A 26,629-nucleotide genomic window follows, 5' to 3' on the forward strand; every position below is an offset into this window, starting at 1 on the left:
CTGTCTCTCTGCCCACACTCCCACCCACCCCCTTACCCCTGCCCATCTCCCCAAACCTGGCGAGCTCACACGAAACCAGTGATGCTCGCCCCCAAACCGGTGGCACCTCCAAGCTTCCAGGCGCCAGGGTGCTCCAGCCCCACCTCTTCCTGCCAGTTCTGGGCGGCACCAGACTCTCCGGTCTTGGATCCTGGAGGCTTGTGCCCTCGGCTTTACACCAGCTGCTGTCCCGCGGCTTCTCAGACCCGCCTCCCCAGTCACTGTACCTTCAGCTCCCATCCCCCCAACTTCTTTCCATGACAGGCCCCTCTGGTGTCCTCAACGGTTACGCTCTGGGAGTAGTTTTTCAGTGGTTGGTTGTTTTTATGCTCTCTCTCCCTATTATGCTGTCACGAGCCAGCGGCCACATCAGTCTAGCCGACAAGCCCAGGGTCTCAGGTGCCTGGCGTGCTGTCTAGCCAGGAATAGTTGGGGACTCTATTTACAAAGGATCACAAAGATTACAGATGGTGTGTAACTGGGGAGTGAGCGCTCTCGTGCACTAGGAAACGCTGAAATGAGGCCTGTGCTGCCAGAGATAAAAAGGCGCTTGACACTTTTCCTGGGACAGAAATATCTTTTCACCCCTTGTCATAAATTCAAAACCCTGGAGCCCAGAGAGGGTGCGCGGCCTGGCCAGGATCACACAGCTGGTTAACATAAGACCCAGGACCTAAGGCTCCTGACTGCAGCCGTGGTGCTTCCTCAGTGTTTACACAACCTGGGGAAGTTGTCCATGTGTTTCCAAATGCACGCAAGCCCAGGGAAAGCGTCACAGATCACATTTCAATCAGAGGGGCGTCTGGGACTATCCAGAGAATTTGCCAGGTGTAAATTTTGCACGAGTTCTTACCCCACCCAGCACTGGGCCTGATACCATCAGTCATAATATCTCTGACAGAAAATTTACGACATCACCAGCGATGAACGTAGTAAACTGGATGTGCCAGGTGTTCACCTGCCACAGCATCAAGCACCACTGGGATCGTAGGTATATTTTGAACAATTCTTCTCACCTCCCACATTTGTTCACTGTATTTTGTTTTGTGACTTGGTTCATCGTAGCACAGTGGAAATGAAACCAACTAGGAACCATGAGGCGGTGGGTTTGATCCCTGGCCTTGCTTAGTGGGTCAAGGATCCAGCGTTTCCATGAGCTGTGGTTTAGGTCACAGACGCGGCTTGGATCTGGTGTTGCTGTGGCTGTGGTATAGGCCAGTGACTACCCTCCAATTGGACCCCTAGCCTGGGAACCTCCATATGCTGTGAGTACAGCCCTAAAAAAAAAGACAAAAAGACAAAAACAAAAAAACAAAAAAAAAAAACAAAAAAAACAAAAAAACTACTCCTCAATTCAATAAGCACAGGGGGCGAAAAAGGTTTTTATAACTAGTCCACAAGTGAGAGCCTGGTTACGTCTTACCTCCAGCAGCGCCACTCCTGAGACCAGTACAGCAATGACTTTGGGAGGCAGCTCCCCCTGACCCTGAGCCTCCACCCACATGCTGACCTTCCGAGGCCCATGCCGTTACCCTAATTTTCTCAGAACTGTAGTGAGCCCCTGAGATCCATTTTTAGGATGACTGCCGCCTAAGTCGGTCATTTGATGATGTTGGTGACCTCAGAGTAGCAGGCTAGTCGAGTCCGCCTTAGAAGCACACTTCCGTGACAGCTGACGCTCTAACGAGAATGCTCCACACACTCACAGCTCTCAGCTCTCCTGGAACGCTGCAGCGTCACAGACGCCATGCCCACGGGCTAGCTCACCTCGGAAGGACTGGACTGTGGGTACTTACAGGTTCTCCTGAGGCGAGTCACGCTGCAAGGTGCCCACCTGCCTCCTACAGAACCACCCCCAGAACACCCCACTACCACCCAGAGGGTGAGAAAAGCATACGTACCTTGAGTGACAATGGTTGGCGGTTGCAAGACAATGTGCCTGTGGGCTATGCCCACAATGTAGGGCAGTAATTGATCCTGGAGGTCCCCAAAGCTACGGAATTCCGGGACAGTGAACACAAAGTTGTCATTGGTGGCTATGTGCTGCAGCTCTGCCTTGGAGGCGGCCTGGGCTCCCAGGCCAAACGAGAACACGCTCGCCTGCTTCAGGGCTAAGACCGCGTCTCGGATCTTATCGCTAGAAGGCGCGGCGCTGATGAGGACCAGCACCTGGGGAACCCCTTCCTCCACTCGGCTGCCCCCTGCCCTGGTGAAGTGGTGGTCCACCACGAAGTCAAGGGCAAGGCCGACATTGGCCAGCTCCCCACCAAGGAACCCCAGGGCTTTCACGGCATCCAGAACCTGAGCCTTGGTGGCGAAGCTGTTCAGGGAGAACATGGTTCTGGGCTCATCACTATACTGGACCACCCCCACTCGGATCTGCTGAGCTCCAACTGAGAGTCTCTCAAGGAGATTTACAAGGAAGTCGAGAATGACTGCGAAATGGACACTTCCGGTCTCGTTTGATCCATCAATAAGGAAAATTATGTCAGCAGATTCTTGTGCTTTAAAAGAAAGAAATGCAAAAAATGTGAAAGCGTTAGAACAGGTGACCACATGCATCCTTCAGTGTTCTGACATGTTTCTTTAGAAACTAATAAGAAACACGAACTATGGACAAACAAAACACGTGGTGACGAAGGAACGTGAAATTCTCTTTCAGTTCTGCATTCTGCATGGACAAGAGGCAACTTCTTAACAGAAACTGTGGGGTCCCAGAGGGACATTTAATATCCGGTTTTCTTCCGGACCATCTTTGGAGTTAAATTTTAATACAACATGTTCACTTTTCTGGGAGAAATCTTGCGCATATTCTGGAAACTTCTACCAAATTTGGGGGGAACGGTAGTGGCAAGGAAGTGTGCCTCGCCCTACCTACAGGAGAAAATAAAGGAATATATTATCAATGGTCCAAAGATGATTTCTAACTTGGGGACATTTCTCTTGTAATCCTCAAGGGATTGTGAGAATTTGCTTTGTCCAAATCCACAGCACGAAGCAGAACCTCAGATTTCGGGTTTGGTGACTCGGCCTCTTGGTACGGAAAACACACGATTCCTTGAGCAATGGTTGTTTCTGCATTTTTCTTTAAAACCCCAAATGGCTGAGCCCTGACACCTGTGGGGGCAAGTAAAGGAGAACTGAAGCGACACTGAGAGCCTTGATCTAAAAGCACCCTGATATGTTTGGAGTTGATTTTCTGGTCTCCGTTGACATCGGGTTGTGGGACTCTCGCGTGCAGGTCTGGGGCTGGGCTGTATGTTTTGCTTGTCGATTTGTGCTATTGCCTCTGTATCCAATCCCACAATGCAGAACAATGTTAAGCAGAGTGATATGAAACCAGCCATGACATAATTATCCAACCTTATTCTTATGACAGCCTGGACCGCGTGCCTGGCAGGACCATGAGGAGCCCGTAGGCCCTGAATCAGAATGAGCTCTGAGGGTTGTATAGATGGAATAAAAACGGCTGACCAAAGACCTCTTGTCTCCCAAAAATGGCAAACATGAAACTTCCATTCCGTTACAGAGAATGGGAGTTTCATAGAAGCTCTGAGCGAGGAATAGCGACCCATAAACTACCAACCTGGGCGGAATATTTCAAAGGCTCAGCTGAATCGTTTAAATCGGGCTGATTTAAACAATAGGAAAAGCGAAATTTTTCTAGAAAAAAAAATTTTTAAATAACTTAAGTGTGTGTTAGGAACAGGAAGAGAGATTTTATGAGAGCCTATGTGGTATTCATAGTCTGGATTTTAGGAAGCTGTATTTGGAGTCTAGTTATAATATTACATGGCAGATTGTTCATTCTGATATTTTGAATGACAGCGGATGTCTTAAATGGAAAATTAAAGTATCCTTGGACCCACAAAATTGCTTTTATTTCCATGATGGAAATGGGATACAAATCTTGTCTCACGAAATTGAAGAAGTTTGCTAGAGTGAAATGATCTTTTACCTAAGCCCTCTCCTTGGGTAAGCCAAGCCAGGGATGGCTGGAATTGGAATTCCTAGAATCAGGACTGCTCACGCTCTGTCCCCTTACACACAAGAAATCCCTGACAACAATTTTTTTTTTCTTTTTTCATTTTAGGGAGGGTATATGGAAGTTCCCAGGCTGAGTCAAATCGGAGCTGCAGCTGAGACCTACGCCACAGCCACAGCAACACCAGATCCTAAACCCACTGTAAGAGGCCAGGGTTTGAACCCAGATCCTCATGGACACCATGTCAGGTTCTTAACCTGCTGAGCCACAACGGGGACTCCCCTGACAACACTTCTGCAGGGGAATTCCTTGCATAGGAAAGCTACTCATGTGGAAATATCTTATAAGCTCTTATAAGAGAGTAACAGCCTGTGCTAAGAATTCTAAGAGTTTGCTACTCTTCAGCCAAAATGCAAGATTCCTGAAGGATCTCTGGGAGGGTGTGGTGCCAGCAGTGTGAATTACACAGCAGGCCATAGACATAGCTCACATCAACACGGGAGCTCCAGGCTCTGAAAACCACACCACGAAATCCTTCAACGCTCCCCAGGCCTAAACCAAGGACCCTGAGGGACCAGGGAGTATCTGCCACTTACTCAGCTGACCAAGATGTTGCAAAGAAAAACTAACTCTGAGCCTGGGGTCAATAAAAGGAAAATGACCCCTAAGTCACAGGATGGCGCCTTCCTCATGAATTTTATGACCTACTTTTTGGATTGCAATTCATGACAGACTAAATAAGATACACAAACACCCTGGATCACTTCCCTTTGAAGACGCTGGACAGCCACGGGTCATAGAAAAGTGTTGGATAATTTGTCATCACTGCAAAAACAACGTGGTCCTTTTAGACACACAGCGATGGGGACACACAAGCACATGCTGTGTTATCCAGGGGAGCCGCAGCCTCAGGCAGACACAAGAGCCACGGTGGTTCTTGTGTGCAGCAAGGCACGCCAGTGACCAACGTTAACTCTGAGAGGAGTCAGCTCCAGCTAACACTAAAAACGTGCAGTTGTCCGGTTTCCTGCTCTGATGGCTCACGGATCACACCCTCTGTGGCATTTTCTGGGAGCAGTGTCGCCACGACCATGGAAAAAAAATCTGAGGGTCCTTCCACGTCGTGGGCGGCACCACTTTCCTGAGCACAGTGGTGTGGGCACGACGCCTTCCTCAGCCCACGGGAGGCTTCCTTTTTTTTTCAAGGAAAAGTTCAAAACGAGTGAATTCGCATTGCCTATGCCCACATAAAATTGCAGGTGGATTTCCCGAGTTTGGGAAATATTTGTATTTTGAGAAGAAAAGGAAGACCATCCTCACAGAGTAAGGGTCACGTTTAGCTTTCGCTTTAGTAAAGCTGTGGCATCTTCTATCCATTTGTAAAAAGGGACTTTAAGAAACACAACTTTCAGATATTACTTGACTTGAATTCACTTAGAACAGTGGCAACTGTTAACATACATATATTTATTTATATATGGAACATTTATATATAATTTATATATGTATGTATATAAAATGGTCCCTACCTAGTGAACAGGAAATAGAAAGTCCTGACTTACTAGCAATATCTGTAGTGCCTTTCTGACGATCTGTTTCCAAAACTAATAATACAAGCAGAGAATTATTATGATTTTATGTCTTTTGCTGTGGCGCATGCAATGGAATATTGAAGAGTGAAGTTAATTAGGAAAAGACCACAGAAATGGATTAATAGTCCACCCTGGTGCTGCTAGTGGCTTGGACACTAGAAGACAGAGATGCTTTCTTGGTGTAAAAACAAAGGTTTTATCATCTGCGTGGAAACATACTGTGTTGAGAGGTTCATTTAGCGTCTCATGATAATCTAATGGTTTATCCACTCATGTTGAGGTTAGACGTAAAGGCTCATTCATCCACTTTTTTTCGGAACGTCCAAATGTCAACAAAGACGTTCTATTTTTCTCCCCATCCCCGTCATGGTTTTTGACGTGGATCCATTATTGTCCCTATACTCAGAAATGCAGCGATTCGTGGGTTATTGATGCTGAGAATAGTGTGGCAAACAGAGAAGATCACGCGGAGGCCATCTCGTAATCTCCTTGGAACCCACGGTGCTTGGTTGGGGTGCTTTCGAAGGTCCCCCTCCTTTTCCTGAAATCACTAGTAGAGGAGAGGTGTGTCACTTGACGTAGGGATCACTCTTCAGGTTTAATAAATATTCCAGACTGTCCTGCACGTCTCTCTCATACAGATTTTGGCTCTCCCACCCCTACCAGAGCTGAAATCACAGGGAACCATTCATTGTGAAGCCCTTCTCTTAACCACACTCGGCACGCCCAGGACAGCTGGTGCCTTTTTCCTGACACCGAGGCGTATCGCTCCACACCCCTTATTTTCTGAACCTCTCTTATGAAAAACTAACTGACATCTAATACGATGTACCTACTATTCCACCCACTATTCTGATCACAATCCAGAAAGTTCTGCCTTTCTCTGGACTCCTCCTGCCCTTCTGTCCTTCTCTCCATCCCTCCCAGGAGGCTTCTGAGATGGGCTGACTTCTCCCCCTATCCCTAACCCTCAAATCTTTCTTCTTTCTTCTCCATCCACCATCGTGAATTCACAAGAGACTGACTTTCCACCCGTCCCCTCCTCTCCTGCCCCTGTCTCTGAAACCCTCTCAGCAATAACCACCTGCAAAAGCTTAGGAGAAACGTGGGGCATTGACCTTGCTGCCTGTGATGGCTCCTCTGCGTGAGCCAACCTAAGCCAGGCTGCCCGTTCACGCTCTCTCCACTCAGAGAATTAGCCACCTCCTTGCTGCCACTAAGGGTGCTGAAGGGATCCACCATGTGTAGCCTGAGTCCACACCACACACCACGTGGTCACCCCCCAGAGACTTTAACGTCTACCTGATCACTGTCCTGAGCATCAGCCTCTCAGGCTCCAGCTGCCTCATGCCTGTGGTCCTGTCTATTACCCCCTAATCACAGGAAGGTCACACTGTGAGCATCACTTGAGATTCCTCCATCCCCACCACCTGTCTCCAAAGCCTCCCTCTGCACACAGTGTCCCTCATTTACACACTCAGCTGCCCCTGCGTCTCTCCCGCCTCGTCCTGGCCACTCCTCTGGCTTTCCAGAAGTCTTCCAGCCCCTTCCAGCCCTCTTCAGCTTCCCCGCCCAGCCAGGACCTCAGGGCGGGTTACCGCAGGAATTTGCTGGCTGCCATCTTAGCAGTGGCACATTTCCGTCCCACGAAGTTCTTCTTGCCTCTCCATCATTCTCTCTTTGCAAGCTCCGACCCTGGTAACTTTTTTCAAGAGTGATCGCTGCAGAGCGCCAGGGAGGCATGCCAAGTGGGAAGACCCCAGGCTCATGGTCTCTACCCACAGCCAAACGTTACTGCAAAGCCAGTGCCTTCCTGAATCTTTTGGGACTCCTTCATCGCAGCCCTGCAGCAGCTATTCAAAAATAACTCCAGTTCCTTGCAGCTCCCAAATTCTCTGTTCTCAACTATCAAAATAGATTCATTTTGTGACGAAAGGAGGTCCCTCCACCCTGCCTGTCACTAAGGAGGAAGCCTACCCCTGGGCATTGGTCAGGAGTGCTGTGGTACAATACATTTGAAATTTCATCTTTCGAATCCCTTGCCTCTCGGTCTTTGGGAACTTGGTACTAGAAAGGGAGCAAATGGGTTTGACTGGTTCCATAATCGGTCCATCAACTAGTTCCGCACATGTCAGTGTGCAATGAAACAGCCATGTACAGTCCCCAAGCATAGATACGTCCGGAGTGGCACTGATCAGAAGCATCCCTGGGCGCAGCCCTGGTGACAGCACGGAGGGAAAGAAAGCAGGTGCAAAGCCAACATGTGAGGACTTCGCGACCCCCCCTCCCCCAGGACTCACTGTCTTCCAAATAGATTTGGGATGGATCATCCCTAAGGATTCTTCCAATTATAATCCCATCAGTCCTCTGAAATCAATTCCGGGAGTCACAGAGAGGAGCTCTGGGTGTGGTTCCACTGGACCCTCCTTCCCCCTCAGTTCAAGCTCTTTCAGACACGGAGCTTTCTTGAAAGGACACACCCTCCATCCCCGTAACAAACAGAGGGATTTTTGTCCGATGCCCCCCACACCCCCGCAGCCACGCTGAGGCTTTCTTGTCCAAGGAAGGTAGAAGCAGCTCTTATGGGATCGTAGTACCAGGATGTGTTTTTAGAGTCAGAATATTAATGGTCTCAAAAGCAAAGAACCCCTCCTGAAGGCAGGTGAATGCTCTACTTTCGAAGCAGACGGCAGAGAATGTTCAAACCTTTGTTTTTAAACCTGGGAATAGCCATCTCTTCCCTACGCCACCCACCATCTCTCAGCCATCATGTTGCTTTCAGGCCAGCGTTTGCCAAGCTTATCTCCAAAGAACAGCAAGGCAGGCAGCAGCTGGGCGATGTTGCCGTTACCTGTGATGTCTTTAAGGGTCTCTGTGCCTCCAGCCCCTTCTGGAGTCATGGATGAATGCACACAGGACACTAAGTTTCCTACTAGGTCATGGAGGGAGGTAAAATTCTCTAGGTTGAAAACATGCATATTGAGCGGTTCACTTGCTATTTCTTTTAAGGCTCCTTCATCTGCATCCTCAACGCCAACCGCAAACACGTTAACATCAGCAGACTTAAGTTCCGCTGAGGGCAAAACAAGGCCATCCTTCGAGGGTCTGTCAGTTAACACTACGATAACCTGAGGGACTCCGTCCCGGGCCCGGCTTCCGGCAGCCTCAGTGAGGTGGTTTTGCATTACGTATTCTAATCCTTTTCCGGTCTGATTGCTTCCCCCAAAATAAGACAAGTTGGACACATGGGAGAGGACGTCTTGTTTAGAACGGTACGTGTTTAACAGGAACTCGGTATGTGGGTTGCCGTTGAACTGGACCAGAGCAAAACGGAAATCGTTTTCTCCCACAGCTAAAGATTTTATCACATCATAAAGAAACTCCCGAACAAGTTGGAAATGCTCCTTTCCAATGCTCCAAGAGGAATCCACTAGAAATATTATATCGGCAGCGGCACCTTTTTTGACATCTTTAAAAAAAGACATTGGTTTAGATGTTTCTCCTGTTCCAGAAATGACTTCCCATCAGTGCAAAGCCTTCCTCAATTCATTCCGTTTCCACTCTGCTGTCACTAAATAATGCACAGCCCACGTGTGAAACAGGCAGGAGGGCTGACTTACCTGGACCCCAGGACGCACCAGCTGCTGGTGCCCAGTCATTGGCCCAAGTTCCGTACCTAATGACCACCATACACGAACCAGGAGCAGGCTCCAGAAAGGGGAGGAAGTGTTCCCTGGGCTGTCCTTTAACTCAGACTCTGGCAGTTTGGACCCTGAGACCCACCTGATCAGTCCAGAAGGCTACCCCACCCCAGATAACCAAGCGTCATCTTATAAACTCATTCTTCAGCTTTGGGTTTGAAACTGAGCCTTGACGAGAAGGAATACTCAAGGTGACTACTGTTTCGTCTAAACTAACCTCCAATGCTCTGGGTAATTTTCAAGGAAAAATGTAATAAATACATCTTCTCTATACGAAGAAGATTTGTATAAATATAGAGGTGGGTCAAGTCTCATTTTTTCAGACTTGTTAGCATGAAGAAAGGTGCCCTAACCTTGTCACTACAGGTTTTTCAGAGCCAGACAAGCCTCCTTAGATGTTGAACAAGATTTATCCCTTTCCAATATAAATCTTCTCCTTCCAAAGCAGGAGCAGGAGGCTCAGGGTACCTGGCTGCTGGTGGCTGGGGCGTGCCCTTCCATAGGAGGCCTGGCTGGCTGAGCCCAGCAGGCCCTCAGACTCTACTTACCTGGGGTTAATCTGATGCCCCAGCCAACGCTCCCCTTGCGTTGAGGCGGCAGTCACCTCCCGCCATCTAAGAACTGCCAGGTCTGGGAGAATCCCCATAAGAAGCCCAGCTCTCCAAGCAAAGGAGAGGGAGGCAAACCAACGCATCCAAGCTCATAACACATGAAGCAGTTCTCATTTTTCTAAAACTCTGCAAGTAAATTCTTAATAGGGTTAACTAGGATCTATTTTTAAGCAGTTTGGGGGAACTGATTTTTTTTTTTTAAGATTTGATGTTTCTAGATGAAAAAATGTCTTTCTTTGTCCCGAGTTAGAGAGAAAGGGTGTTATTGGGGGTGGGGGTGTTGGTTTTTTTTTTCAGGAAAAATAATTTTTGCTCCCAAGCATCGTCTTCTCCTAGTCTTATGTGCTCAGACACCAACCAGTACCCGAAACGGTGAAAAGCTCTTCAGACAGTAAAATATTTTCAAGACAAACTTTCTGCTCACACCCGAATGTAAGAACAAATCACTTGCAAACCACTGCTAAGATAGCAAACCCAAGTTTTAGCAAAAAAAAAAAAAAAAAAAAAAAAAAAAAAAGAAGAAGAAGAAGCTGTCTCTCCCTGGATCAAGAGTAGCTAGAAAGATGTGTAAAATAAACAAACATCCTGCCATCAATGGCTAGGCTATCTCTTCAAAGCCCCTCTAAGCTCTACCGCAAGCTCGTGATATCTAAGATCTAAAATCATAAAACACTGTTTCTTTAATAAAATAAAGAGAAGTTTCTGGCTCTTACCTGCTTGTTGCTGGGCACGAGTAAAGGAAAAGCCTGAGAAAAAGAGGCAAAAGATGGCCACTAATGGCAAATGCCGATGTTTCCTCATTTTGATTTTGTCTAAGCACCAAGTAAGAACCTGCAATAGAAAACAGGGCAGAGGCGGATGATCAGTTTTGACTCTCAGATTCCTGACAAGTCAATCAAGGATTTACCCCTTTTATGAAAGCTAATCTTGACTAAACATATATGTGAGAGTCTTTGAATCTGGTGCTGGTACGACTTTGGCCATAGATAAAAACTGCAATTCCACCTTCTTCCCTCTCAAATGGAGGCAAGCAACAATAGCACACCACTAAACACATGGCAGAATGAGAAAGTGTCAAGAGGAAAGGCGCTCGGAGCCACAAAGGCGGTGCCCAGCTTAACTCTGATGATTGCATCTGAAGGAATCTCACAGGAAAGCTTCAGTTCGTGGAGAGAACGGGCTGGGTCCAGATCACAGCGTGCGCAGACACAACCACAGCAGCTGGGACCGCTTCGTGTCTTGCTTTATTCTCTATTAATATTTAGCGCTTTTCCTCCAAGAATAACTTGCCGAGGGCCCAACTCCAATCTCAGAATGGAGCACGCCCAGGGATATTGAATTAGCAAGGCGGAACCCAGTCCTGCGGGCTGGCTGCCTTGCAGTGAGGTCTCCCGTGCAAGTAGAGGTGCAAATGTGACTTCCAGCCAGCCCAGCTCACTAGATGGGCTCAGCAGCCTGTGTCAGATCCCTTGGCCCTACAAACACACCTTCTCCCCACCCCGAACCTGAAAGCATCTACACCTGCACCAAACTTTCCACATCAGTCTCTTCACCCTCCAATCCCTTATCCAATGAGACCAGCTAGGGCATCTAGGCTCTTCCTTATGACCCTCCAAAGAACCAGCCTGAGACATCTCCATCCAGGCTTGGGTCCTTTTGCAGGACATCGGTCTTGGATCAGTCTCTTCTCTTCCCCCTGATCCAAGGCTCTGGTTTCCCTTGACTCTTTTCCAGGTTATGAATGTATGACCAGTGCAGTCTCCCAGGAACCCAGGCTTGGTTTAATGATTGGTCCTTGCTGTCTTGAAATTCTGCATAACTTTTGGACAAGGACTCTTCATTTTCATTTTGCATAGAGTCCACAGATACCGGGGCCGGTCCTGGCTGCAGCTGTGCCTGCGTATCAATGATTCTGCTACTGTAACCCAGACCTGTCAGGGGTTTTCTGGTCAGAAGTTGGGTAACAGCATTAGAGAGATGGGATGCTGGCAACACAAGCAGGTTTGACTGTTATCACACCACTATTTTTGATGTCATGTAATCAAAAGTTACTCAGCACCTACTATGCTCCAAGCACTGCTTTTTCAGAATTTATCTTTTATCTTCACATTATCCTTCTAGATAGATTCTCATACCCATGTTTATGAAGAAGAAATTGGAGCTCAGAGAATAATTGGTCCATGTGATACAGCTGTTAAGGGACACCTTGATGCTGAAATGACACACATCCCTCCAAAGGTTAGTAAGAAGAGAGGATAAGAAGGACAGTATTTTCTTATAATCCATGACAACTTGTCAACTAAGTTCAATAGCCTGGATCTGGAGTTTTGGGAATCAAATAAGGAGTCAGTAATACTGAAGAAAACCAAGGCACTTGGAGTCAGATAAACCTGGGTCATGCATCTCCCACATCGTGCCTTGGGCAGGTCCTTTTATCGCTCCAAAACCCCTGTTTCCTTATCTATAATGTATGAACAATAATACCTCTCTTGCCAGGTTTTGTGAGGATTGTGTAGCAGGCTGTTTTCTAAGTGCCCAAACCAGAATGGAGAGTAAGCGAATTCTAACTACCCTTTTCTTCCAAGGTTGGTTTTGCCAGCATTTCCTAAAGTGAATTCCAGGGAATGCTCATTCCATGCAACCTTCCAGGAGGAAGAGGAGTTTGGGAAGCACTGAATAGCAAGCCCCTTCTGGAACAGTTACAAAATACCATAACAGCTCTGAGGAGTAAAGAAACCTGATGTGCTTTATTCAATCCAGAATTCACCAAACATGTTTAGGGGAACATGTTTAGACATCTTTCTTCAAAAGTAGTTACTTACAACAAATAAATCAAGTTGCATATTTTAGAAACAGGGGCTGTGTATTCCTATGTCTGATTTTGCTAAGTCCTTTATGCTCTAAAGTAGTTGCTAAAGGGCACTCCACCTGCCAGGTCTCTACTCAACTCAACTCAGTGGATATCCATAACCTTGGACCCCATTAAATGCAAGTGGGGATCCCGTTCCCTTGACGAAGGAGGTCCCCACCTCCCAGTGACCACGTGAAGGGATGGAATGTGGAGATGACCCAAGTCTCTCCAAAGAGGCTCTGGCAGGACCCAGAATCAACCCCATCAACGACATGAACTTTTAGGTGCTAATCAAAATGACTGGTTATTTTTTTATTGCACTTAATTTCAAGACGTCCTATTTGATATTGAAAATTATGTAGTATAGACTACAGTCAAGTGTGAAATCTTCTTTGGTTTAAGAAACCAAAATATATTTAATCTGGAGAAATTGGGTTACCGTCATACCTTCTATTTCATTGTTAGGATTTGAAGATGGAGAAGGAGGCTTTGTGAACAGGCAATGAAAACGTAGTCATCATCTGTATGATAAAAACCAAAACGCTCTCTCTCTCTCTGGTTTTCAGGTATAGGTCAAATTGTCACAGGAGATTTTTTTTTTCATGTTATAATCCTAAAAGTCCAATGCTTCTAAATTGCTTTTCAACCCCTTGCCTTGGGAATGATTTGACCCTTCCCTGAGAGAGGGAAGGGAACCGAGAGCAGAGCAGGAATGGGAAGTGGTTTGTAAAATAGCATCACTGTCATGAAGTTGAGAAAATGGACAGAACCTCATGAAACCTGGAAGAAGTGAGGACAGGAATATACCAACAAACTGGATAACCAAGAAGACATGGATAAATTTTTAGAAACATATGACCTACCAAGATTGAATCATGAAAAAGTAATGATCAACCTATAACTAGTTAGGAATCAAAAGCTTCCCAACAAAGCAAACTTCAGGACCAGATGGCTTCATTGGAGAATCTTAACAAAGATTTAAGGAAAAATGAACAGCAATTTTTCTCAAACGCTTCCAAAAACTGAAGCAAAGGGAACACTTTCAAACTTGTTTTATATGGCTAGCTTTACCCTAATATCAAAATCCAACAAAAATACTGCAAGGGAACTTCAGACCAATATTCCTGATGAATACTGATGCAAAATTCTTAATAAAATGCTAACCAACTGGATTCATTACACATTAAAAGGCTTATACATGACCAAGTGGGATTTTATTCCTAGAATGCAAGGATGGTTCAACAAATGAAAATCAATCAGTGTAATATGCCACATTAACAGAATGTAGGACTGGAAAAAACCCATCTCAGTGGTCATATCAATTGATGCAGAAAAGCATTTTATAGAACATAACTTTCTCTGATGGAAAAAAAAAAGGTAACAAACTAGGAATAAAAGGACACTCTTTTAACATATGAAAAGCTCACAGCTAACATCATACTGAATGGTGAAAAAGGGAAGGTTTCCCTTCTAAGATCAGGAACAGGGCAAGGATGCCTCTCTCATCATGTCTATTTAACACAGCATTGGAATTCCTAACCAGAGAAATTAGGCAATGACAATAAATGGCATCCAAGTTAGAAAGGAAAAAGTTAAATTGTCTCTATTTGGAGATGACATAATCTTATACTTAGAAAACACTAAAGATTTCACGCAAAAAAAAAAAACTCTTAGAACTTATAAACACATTCTGCCAAGTTGCAGGTTACAAAAATCAACACACAAAAATCAGTTGCATTTCTATACACTAACAGTGAACAATCCAAAAAGGAAATTAAGAAAACAATCTCATTTCACATAGCATTGAAAACAAAATATTTAGGAATAAATTTAACCAAGGAAGTGAAAAACCTGTGTACTAAAAATTATGAAACATTGCTGAAAGAATGACGCAGAAAAATGGAAGGACATCCTGTGTCCATGGATCAAAAAATTTAATATTGGTTAAATGGCAGTGTAATCCAGAGTAATCCACAGATTCAATGCAATCTTTATGAAAGTTACAGTAGCATTTTTTTGGAAGAAACAGAAAAAAAATCCTAAAATTCATATGGAATTTCAAAGGACCTGGAAGAGCTGTAGCAACCTTGAAAAAGGAAAAATAAAGCTGGAGACCTCACATTTCCTGATTTCAAGTCATGTTGCAAGGCTACAGTAATCCAAATACTAAGCATACTGGGATAAAGACAGACATATCAAGATCCCAGAAATAAACCCTCAAGTATATGGTCAAATCATCTTCTATAAGGGTGCCAAGGTCATATATGGGGGACAGAATAATATTTTTGTCAACAAATGGTGTTTGATAAACTGTATATCTTCATGCAAAATAAATAAATAAATAAAGCTGGATCCTTAACTTACACCACTTACAAAAAACTAACTCAAAATGGATGAAAGATATCAATGTAAGACCTGAAACAATAAAACTTTTAGAAGAAAATATAGGAGGAAATGAGCATATCACTGGATTTGGTAATGATTTCTTCAATCTGACACCAAAAGCACAGACAATAAAAGTAAATGGTTTCATATAAAACCTAACTTTTACACAACAAAGGAAAGAATAAACAGTGAAGAGGCAACCTACAGAATGAAAAAATATTTACAAACCATGTACCTGATAAGAGGTTTATATCAGCATACAGGAAAAACTCCTACTGCTTATCAAGAGCAACAACAAAATCTGATTTAAAAATAGGTAAAGGGCGTTCCCGTCGTGGCACAGTGGTTAACGAATCTGACTAGGAACCATGAGGTTGCGGGTTCGATCCCTGCCCTTGCTCAGTGGGTTAACGATCCGGCGTTGCCGTGAGCTGTGGTGTAGGTTGCAGACGCAGCTCGGATCCTGCGTTGCTGTGGCTCTGGCGTAGGCTGGTGGCTACAGCTCCGATTGGACCCTTAGCCTGGGAACCTCCATATGCCGCGGGAGTGGCCCAAGAAATAGCAAAAAGACAAAAAAAAAAAAATTAGGTAAAGGACTTAAATAGACATTTCTCCAAAGATATACAAAAGGCCAATGAGCATACGAAAAAACACAGCATAGGAGAAATATACATCAAAACTACAATAAGATATTACCTCACACCCAGTAAGATGGCCACTATATAAAAAAAGTAGATGATAAGTATTAATGAGGATGTAGAAATATTGGAATCCCTATGCACTGTTGGTGTGAATTTAAAATGCTGCAGCCACTATAGAAAACTATGGAGATTCCTCAAAAAAAAAAATAAATAAAAGCAGAATTACCATATAACCTAGCAGTCCTACTTCTGGGTATGGATCTAAAATAATTGAAAATAATATTTTGAAGAGATGTACACACACCCAAGTTTAATGTAGCATTATTCATAATAGCCAAGATAAATACCTATTAATGGATGAGTGGATAAAGAAAATATAGCATATACGTACAGTGGAATACTACTCAGCCTTAAACAAAAGAAGAATGTCCTGTAATATGGTACAACATGGATAAAACTTGAAGACATCATAGTAAGTCACAAAAAGACACACACTGCAAGATTCCACTTACATCAGGTATCTGAAAGTCAAACTATTAGAAATAAAAAATAAAATGGTGGTTGCCAGAGGTAGGGGGTTTGGGCGGGGGGTGGGGTGCAACAAGGAGTTGCTCGATGAGCACAGAGTTTAAGTTTTGCAAGACGAAAATGTTTCAGAGATTGGTTACCCAACAAGGCATATAGAGCTAACACTCCTGCACTGTTCACTTAAAAATGATTAAGATTGTAAATTTTATGTCAGGTGTGTTTTACTACAATGAAAAAGAAAAGACAACAGATGTCACCAGTGGTTTTTAAAAGTATGGGTAACTCTTCCCGTCGTGGCTCAGTGGTTAACGAATCCGACTAGGACCCATGAGGTGGCGGGTTCGATCCCTGGCCTTGCTCAGTGGGTTAAGGATCTGGCGTTGCCGTGAGCTGTGGTGTAGGTTACAGACGCAGCTCAGATCTCGCATTGCTGTGGCTCTGGCGTAGGCTGGTGGCTACAGCTCTGATTCGACCCCTAGCCTGGGAACCTCCATATGCTGCGGGAGCGGCCCAAGAAATGGCAAAAACAAAAAAACAAAAAAAAAAGTGTGGGTAACTCTGAACACCTGACATGTAACCATCGATTTTACAGGAATGGTATAAAAGTGGCAGCTCTTGTCTGAGATGGGATAGTCTTTAAGAGATAAAACAGGAAAAATAAAATAAAGCTAAATATGTGTGAGTGTCCCTATAATTAAATAGCACAACATTTGTCCTTGCCTCTAAATGATATTTGGAAAGGAAGAAGAAAAGAAGTATTTGGCAGCAAAATGTTAAGGTTTGGAGAAGAAGACTTGAGCCTCATAAAAGTGAAAAAGAATCTGATATAAACATTGAGACCTGGTACAAAAGTTATTTTTGCCCCAACTAGTGTCATCTCAGCTATGAAATCATCTTCCCCCAAGTCCTAGGCTTTTGCACCTGTTCGACCTTCCTAGTTTGACCTTCATCTTTCCAGAGGCGCCCCCTGGGCCTGGTGATTGTGTTCACTGTTGTTCATTGTATGATGCAGGAATTCTGTTGACAACCACGTTGCTAATAGAGCCAGGATGGTCTAAGGCTCTCAGTGTTGCCATCCAGAGCAACACAAGTCACGACAGCGGAGGAAAGCCTGTCTGGCTAATTAGAAACGTGGACTTGGCAGGGGACCTGTGTCTAGATGGGCCACTTGGCAAGATGGCACAGAGGGCCAAGGAGAGCAGAGAGGAAGCCCCTTATCAAGGCTGCCACTGGAGGACATGGGTGAGCCAGACGCAATAGAAAGCCTGAAGCTCCATCTATTGGTTTTTCCTGCCAGAGTTCAGGCCCGGAGGGAGGAGCTGGGTTCCAGACCTTGTGGCCCAGCTGTGAGGAGCAGCAAGACGTAGAATGGGCCCAGGCCAGCCTGCCAAAAATTGGTAGGATAGAAAAAGATAAAACTGCAAACAAGAGAATGTATCACAAGACCCATTGTTGCTTTGGATTTCCCAGCAAAGTCAACCAGAAGTATCACCTGTGATGAGAGTTCCTCACCATTTACTCTGTGGGTCAGATCCTAAGAGTCTGGAGATACAAGCCCAGCAGCTAAAAGAGAACCACCTATCGACACAACGTCCTCTTGGAAATGCGTCAACCGTGAGAAGGAAATGTTCTGATGACGACCAGAAGGCCAGTCATCAAGAGAACAGACTTCTTTCTAAGGGAGTGACAGTGAGTAGTGATAATGATGACATCTAAAACACGGCCCAATCTTCTCGGCTTGAACAGCAATGGAAACCAAAAAAAAAAAAAAAAAAAAAAAAAAAAAAAAAAAAACCAAAAAGACAACCTTTTGGGAGAAAATAGTTTCAAATGATGCAAGTGACAAGGGCTTAATCTCTAAAATATGCAAACAACTTATACAACTCAATGGCAAAAAAAAACCAACAACCCAACTGAAAAATGGGCAAATAACTTGAATGGACATTTCTCCAAAGAAGATATATGGATGGCCAACAGGCACACGAAAAAATGCTCAACATCACTAACTGTTAGAGAAATGCAAATCAAAACTACTGTGAGGTACCACCTCACACCTGTCAGAATAACCATCATTAACAAGTCAACAAATAACAAATGCTAGAGAGGGTGTGGAGAAAAGGGAGCCCTCCTACACTGCTGGTAGAAATATAAATTGGTACAAACACTATGGAAAACAGTATGGCAGTACCTCAGAAAAGTAAATCCAGAACTACCACATGATCCAGCAATCCCACTCCTGGACATATATACAGACAAACTTTCATTGAAAAAAGATACATGCACCCCTATGTTTACTGCAACACTATTCACAAAAGCCAAGACATGGAAACAACCTATATGTCCATCAAGAGATGAATGGATTAATAAGATGTGGTATATATACTCAGTGGAATACTACTCAGCCATAAAGAACAAAATAATGCCACTTGCAGCAACATGGATGGAACCAGAGATTCTCATACTAAGTGAAGTAAGTCAGAAAGAGAAAGCCAAATTCCACGTGATATCACATATCTAAATCTAATAGGCAGCACAAATGAACCTATCTACAGAAAGGGAAAAAACTCATGGACTTGGAGAACAGACTTGTGGTTGCCGAGGGGGAGGGGGACAGAGTGGAATGGCCTTGGAGTTTGGGGTGGGTAGATAGAAACTGTTGCATTTGGAACGGATGAGCAAGGAGATCCTGCTCTACCCCACTGGGAACTATATCTAATCACTTGTGGTGGAGCAGGTTGGAGGATAATGTGAGAGAAAGAATGCACATATATATGTATGACTGGGTCACTTTGCTGCACAACAGAAATTGACAGAACACTGTAAATCAACTATAATAGAAAAAATAAATATCTTAAAAAAAAGAATAGTCAACGTGGGCTAGACATGAATCTATACCACATAGAAGGGGAGTCGCCAGGTCATGGTCAGAACTCAGGACCATCGCCAACTGCAATGGAGAAACTCATGCTTGGCGGGTTGGTCTGTTTTCTTCACTGCAGATGGCTTCCTTAGCCATTGCCCCAGCACTGCCCTCATTGCTCTCTAGAATTTCCTCAAGCCCGTGCTCTGCCCTGGGGGTCTTCCAAACCTTTCCATTCAGCCATACTTTTCTTCCCCACACTGTGCCAGACCTATTCCTGAGTCTGCCTTTTGGAAAAAAATAAAAAAGCAAATGCAAAAATTCAATGTCAGTGACTTTCTAGTGTACTCTCCATTAATTGAGGAGGATAGGCACTTAATTTTTTTTCAGCTGCACCCATAGCATGTGGAAGTTCCTGGGCCAGGACTCAAACTCATGCCACAGCAGTGACCCAAGCTGCTGCAGTGGACAATGCCATATCTTTAACCTGATGTGCCAACACGGGAACTCCAAGGAGAGACACTTTAGAACAATGTGTAGTTTATAGAAGGTAGTATAAATGCTATTCTTGATCCTTTCCATTAAAAATTGAACATTGAGTTTTTTAAATCAGTGACAAGTATCCTATTAGAAAACTACTTTATGGGGAAATTGTCCAGATTTTAAATTTTTACTGGATTCTATCCAGAAGGATCATCTGTCCTTTCCATGACCATTTATAATGCTCTAGTTGGTCAAGAACATTTTAAAATGCGGCATCACAGATTTCAAAGGAACTGTCAACCTCCCACAAACGTGTGCAACATTGTATCTGTGTATGTGGGGGTCTCTGGGGTAGGATCCACATTCGCATGTGATTCTAACTGCACCTGTTCTAATCCCCCACTACAGTTCAAGCACGGCTGCTCAAGGAGAAGATTTGATGCAACTCCTTCAGGAGGTCCAGTCCAATTGTTCGATCCATGCACAAGATGCAGGATTTAAGCAGTATTTTTGTTTAGGAATGAGGGCAAAAGAATAGTATAGGGTCTCACTGCCAAGCATCAGACCATGTAATCCATGTGAGGAAAAAAAAAAAAAAGCAATACATGAGATGAGAGCAGTTCAACCACCGCTGAGTGTGGTTTGGGAAGAGCTTCAAGACATCTCAATAGACAACCTTGACAAGTGAAGTATCCATTGAATTATCCATTGAGTAGTTTTTGCTGTTTGTTTGCTTGTTGTTTGCTTGGTTTGTTTTTTCTTTTCTTTTTTTTTTTAACCATCCCTATATCTTATACAGGATCCACTTCTTGGAATCCACAAATTCTCTCATATCTTACACTTTGGGTAGAGTCTCTATTGACAAATTCCAAAATAACTGTCTAGCCTTTGATAAGATCTCCATAAAATCTAAATTATGGCAGAATGAAGTCGTAAAGTCCTTCTGAGCCATTACTTACTTCAACTATTCTCTAAGGAAAATGAATTTGAAGTTGGTTGAAAACTATATGTAAAGATTTTTATTTCCAAGACCTTAATCCTTGAAAGAGTAGACCCCTAAATGAAGCACTTCCCCTTGGAACACAAAGTCAAGGAAAAAAATATACAGTGCCCTGGACTTGTCTTTTCTCAAATCTATCCAGATATTGAGGAGAGGGAATGAGGGGGGAGGGGGGGGAGGGGAGGGCAGAGGGGAAAAGCTCATCCAACTCTGAAAGCAAAGGACGGAAGAGGATATTCGCGGGCTGATGAGTGATCCAGGCTTTGCTGATGACTAATGAACTCGCATGTTCAGTTGAGCTGAATTCCCAGGTGGGAAAAATGATTTCAGCCCCACACACTTTTCCTGCCATAGTGCTCAGGAGCCAGTCATGTGGCTCAAGCATTCCTAGCCCAGCTGTTGGATATCTGTTCATGTTTTTGTTTGCAATTAAATCTATTCCATTGTTTAGCATGTCGTGGCATTCCAGATTTTTAAACTGAGGTTCCTGGCAGCAAATCCTGAAGAATTTTTTTTTCATTTAGATTATTAAAAGATGTCATATTATCATCTCCCCAGAGGATCAGCCAGCTTGTCCATTTTCATACGGGGCAAGAAGGCAGCCTCCCCTACCTCACTGCCCTCCTTAGCTCTCCCTCCCACCCCCAAGAAAGAGAGAAAAGAGAGCACGAGAAATATTAGCGGGGCCCCTGTCTCATCGGTGAGATTTCATGCCCTCCTTCCAACAGCCCGGGGGCTGCGTCTTGCCCCATTCTATAGCTGGGAAACTGAAGCCAGGTGAGCCAAGGTTTTTTGCCCACCACCACACAAATAGAACCCAGACTCCTATGTTTACAAAGCCCAGAGGAAGAACCCCAGGAAACCCTAAGAGGCTGTGCTGGATTTGGCCTTCATGTCGAGGAAACTCTGCATGTCTTTTAGAGAAAAAATAGACTTCTTTGGTGGTGACCAACCACAGATTCTGCATCAACAGAATCTATATGTCTTCTGCTCTTCTTTCAGATAGGGAGGAAAAAAAATCAGAATTGGCTGTTTGAGACCCTTGGGTGGGTAGAGTGTTGTGTTGCTTTGTGTCATACCATCTCCTGAAGGCAACAGACTCCATCACAGAATGTCATTAAATTCTCTCTTTCTACATAGCATTAGAAATTCTTTTTTTTTCCAGGCTTCATTCTAAAAAGGATTTGAGGTACCTTTTTCCTTTTCGTAACTATCCAAGAGGTGAAACTTAAAAAGACACCTCTTATTATGAAGATTGCTCTGCAGGGCACTTCAGCTTGCTAGCCGTTTCCATCAGAGTCCAAAGACGTTCCCAAGCTATTTTGCAATTCCGTGAAATTCGTTTTCATTAAGTCTACTCAAAGGGTTTTTTCATTTTCCATGTCTGGAAATCTTTTTTAAGAAAGAGACACACACATGCACACAAGGAAATCATTTTCAAACAAAGGCTTAAATACATCCAGAGCTCCCATTTTGAAGGCATTTATTTGGTCTTCTCCAAGCACAGCTTTTTAGAATCAGGCTGGTCCTCTTATCAAGTTCTAGAACTTCTGCTAACTCCTTACGGTCCCATTTTACATGGGAGCTGCAGAAATAGTGGAAAACCGCAGTGAGACAGCCATGCTGGGAAATGGGAATCACATTTCAGAAAACCCCAGGGGGTCTTCCAGCTGCCCTAACTCCATTTTTTCTTGCCCTTCTTCCCTTTCTTGCCTGAGTCCTGGGAAAATGTCTCCATTCTCGTCCCCGGAGAGGAAGCTAAGAGAGGACTCATTAGGTCCTCGGTTAGGAAAGGAAGAGAGTGGACTTTAACAATTTGAAAGAGTTTGGGGGGAATCCTCATAAGCAAACAATTGGGAACAACTCTAAGAAAGCCCCTCCAAAGAAATGCTTCTGAAGCTGGTTATTTTACATCTTGAGTCTCCCCTTTCCATGCTGTGAAATGGTGCTAGAGGAGAAGCTATCAGCCATCATGCATATCCATGAACAATCTCTACTTGACCCCAGCCTCTCAAAGTGTGTCCTGTGGTAGCAAGACTATAACCCTTGTGATCCTGTGTTGACTTGGCCTCACTGCCACCTGCTGGTGTCCTTGTTAGACACTGAGTGGTAGACTCAAGGTGGCTCTTTCTGGTACTGTCCAGTAAAACAACGTCTGGCCAAGTCTTGGCTATTGTGAATACTGCTGCTACAAACACTGGGAAGCAAGTACCTCTTCAAATTAGAGTTTTCATCTTTTCCAGATATGTGCCCAGACCTGGGATTGCTGGGTCATATAGTGACTCTATCTTTAGTGGGTTTTTTTAATATACATTCTTTTTTCTCACTTTATCCTCCATCATGTTCCATCACAAGTGATTAGCTATATAGTTCCCTGGCCTATATCTTTAGTTTTTTAAGGAAACTCCATACTGTTCTCCATAGTGGCTGCACCAATTTACATTCCCACAAACAGTTCGGGGGGTTCCCTTTTCTCTGCACCCTCTCCAGCATTTGTTATTTGTAGACTTTGAGTGTCCATCGACAGATGAATGAATAAAGAAGTTGTGGTACATATACACAATGGAGTATTACTCAGTCATAAAAAAGAATGATATAACACCATTTGCAGCATTAGGGATGAGCCTAGAGATGGTCACACTAAGTCAAACAAAGACAAATATTATATGACATCACTTATACATGGAATATAAAAAGTGATACAAATGAACTATTTACAGTAAAAACACAGAAAAAAAAGTCATGGTTACCAAAGGGGAAAGGAGGGGAAATCAGAAGTTTGGGATTAGCATATACACACTACCATACATAAAACAGACAACCAACTAGGACCCACTGTACAGCACAGGAAACTATGCTCAGCATCTTATAATAACCTATAATGGAAAAGAATATGAGAAAGGATATGTACAATTGAATCGCTTTGCGCTACAGCTGAAACTAACACTACATTGTAAATCAACTATACTTCCATTTTTTTCAGTGTATATTTTGTAAAAAAAAAAAAAGCCTTTTCAGTGTCCCATGCATAGGATAGAATATTACAGAAAGGCAGGGTTCGGACCTGGCAAGCAGACCCCTCCCCAAATGAGGTCACGTGAGGATGTGACTGGGGTTATAGTCTTCTCCCCACAAGAGCAAGTTGAAAAAACCTCCAGATTAAGTGCCTAGATATTTGCAAATTTATTTAAGGACATATTTCCAGAGTCCTAGATAATAAACATGAAGAAGAAAGTTCCATATCTGCTGTGGTTGGAGAAGCTAGACGCCACAGGCAAATGTAAAAAGCATTTTACCCTCTTCAATAGAAGGCAGCCAGGCAAAGCATTTCCCCGTTTTTCCTGCTAATTATAAACATTAGGCAGAGATTACTTCAGATTTAACATTAAGGAAGAGAGTGCCTTAGAAAATGCTTCAGAAGGAATCACACAAACGCCCATTCCGTTCCTGTCCATCGACAGAGCGCTGTGCGCTCCCGGGCAGGCGTTATCCTCCCCTCCTGCTGGCCATGGACTTGGAGCTCCCGGCCTCCCCAAAATCATGGTGTTCCATTGTAGAACTATTCAAACAAAGTGGCTAAAATGCCTTCCCATCATAAGGAACAATTCAACATCTTTGTTTTCTCTTCTGATTCACAATCAAGTCTTGTACAGAAAATTATTTAAAATAGAAAGTTTTTTTTAAAAATTAAGTTGAAGCACCTGCTAAATATCACCCACACTGGATTGAGGGTGATAGCCTAGAAAAACTCAGGTCCGTTCCTATCTCTGTCAGGGATGCTCAGCTCATCCCTCCCAGCATCACATATCTTATGCCTGACATTAGGCTGACTGTCGGGTGCACTCCCCAGCAGCGGGTCTCTGATTGCTTTCTTCCATCTGCTGCCCTAGGCTCAGACCGCTGATGGGCTTCCTGTAGCCCCTGCAAGAAACAGCGAGCCCCCCGGGGCACAGGGTAGGCTGTGGGCTCAGCCAAGCTGGCTCTCGTGCTGGGTGCTGGCACAGAGCTGCTGAATCAACTGATGAAGATTCCAGAAGAGAAAAACCAGTTTCCTGGAATGGCTTCTCCTGAGACCTGAGTCATCTCCAGCTGCTGTTCAGATTTTAATGTCGAAATGCAACGGACCCAGGAGTGCTCCCTTCAAGTGGCCAATTCTCAGGGCTCTGCGTCCATGAAAACCAAATCTGGTACCATCCAGGAGGATGTGACAGAAACAGTTCCCACTGCACCTTCCTCTAGCCAGTTCTCCTTTGCAAAAAATTCACAGTCTGCCTTTGGGAGAGGGTTTGGCAGAACTTCTCTTATTTGTCCTATTTTTCTGCTTTCCTTTTTCTTTCCAGATTTTTTTAAAATCAATTAACTCTCTGCTAAATAAAATATGCTATGCTGTAAAAGACAGGTCTGTGAAAAAGTGCCTTTCTTTACCTGAAACTCCAAATTAACGATAAAAGACATGAACCCCCTTGATCTTCCTGGCCCCAAACATCCACCTGTAAGGACACGGTACATGCACGAGCACCCAGGAAATGCTGGGTTGGCTTTACTTCCAGTGCTGGGACCGCCGCCCAGAAATTCACCTCTCTGCTTGCATCTCCTCATCTCAAGCGTCAGGGGTGTGCGGTGCAAAGCCACCAAGGTAGTAATTTGCGGGTATTTCAAGTAGCTAAACAGAAATCATATATTTGCCAGCCAGAGGGCAGGGCCTAACTCTTCGTCACTTTTGTCCCCTCTCTCCACCCCAAAGTTCCATGCCATGGAGCACAACGGGGCTTCTTGAGCCTCAAGGACTATGAGACACACAGACCAAGCAGAGGGTTGGTTTCTTTGCTCTGAGCTGGAATTCTGTAACTCGGGGTCCTAATAGCGGATATCTGAGGTCAATAATCATAAGTCTGGGTCAGCAATATATTTCTTAGTAGCAAATACTTAAAAATGGGACATTCAAAATTATACCTGGTGGGAACTTTTTTTTTTAATATGCTCAAACAAGTTGCCCCTTGGGAGAAAATAGCAAAGGGCAGGTAATGAAAAGTTTGGGAGTCCCTGGATCAGTTCATCTTCACATCCCTCCGGTTCTAAAATTCAAAAATCCTGCACAGATTCAGCACAGCCGGAATAGGTAGGCTTGCTCTGGGTCTGACACACTTTCGTGTCAATTTTTTTTCTCTCTCTCAGTAGATATCAGCCAAATGTTTCCTTTCAAAGTTCTCATTTGCTTAACACCCTTGTCAGAAAGGTATTTTAGAGTGAAGAGTGATTCGTATTAAGTTCACCTCAATACCTTCATATGGAGGTATTGAGGTGAACCCAGGAAAAAAATAAAATTCTAAACTTACATCTGCTTCAGGTATCACAGTCAGACGTTTTTGAAATATGTACTGCAACAGTCTCTAGGTGGGTCCCCAAAGTGACCCACGAGCTCTGCTGACACGTTTATCAACAGATCCTTGAGGCCCCAGAAATCCCATCCCCCTACTTCCACCCCCAGCCGGAGCACCACCACCACCCACGCCCCAACCTGGCAGAGATTTGTCTGGCGCTCAGAGAGAGGCATCGCCCTCTAGAGGAGAGAGCGCCAAACTGCACTTTCAAGAAAGGACCGAGATGCTGACTCAAATTTCATCTCCTTCCCAAAGCACAGGGACGGAGCAGAAGGCACTAAAATTATGTTTTTAAAAATTAATCTAATGAACTTCTAAAAGAACCACTCTTTGTAAATCAGGGGTCTGGGGTGTAGAGGGGACAAGCGGCGTCTTTTCTTGAAAGGGTGGTTTTGCTGCCCAGATTTTTACTTTGGAGAGAGAACCCACATCGGGAAATACGGCTTGAAGAGAACTTTTCCTTATCCGGCTCAGGGCGCTCAGAAGAGGCAGGAACTTTCGAAAGCTTCCGTGTTTGAAAACCTGAGCCTTTTTAAGTTTTCGTTTCCTTAGCAAGAACTACTCATAGGATT

General features: G+C 44.3%; 1 protein-coding gene across 1 annotated transcript in view; it reads right to left on the reverse strand.

The window, feature by feature from the left end:
• The window catches only part of COL6A3 (collagen type VI alpha 3 chain), a 92,139-nt gene that overhangs the window by 61,874 nt on the left and 3,636 nt on the right, over window positions 1-26,629 (reverse strand). Inside the window, 2 exon segments of the mRNA XM_021075741.1 lie at window positions 1,941-2,543; window positions 10,642-10,759. Of these exon segments, the coding sequence (XP_020931400.1) occupies window positions 1,941-2,543; window positions 10,642-10,759 (721 nt within the window).

This window comes from Sus scrofa, chromosome 15 (assembly GCF_000003025.6).
Source record: "Sus scrofa isolate TJ Tabasco breed Duroc chromosome 15, Sscrofa11.1, whole genome shotgun sequence".
Lineage (NCBI taxonomy): Eukaryota > Metazoa > Chordata > Mammalia > Artiodactyla > Suidae > Sus > Sus scrofa.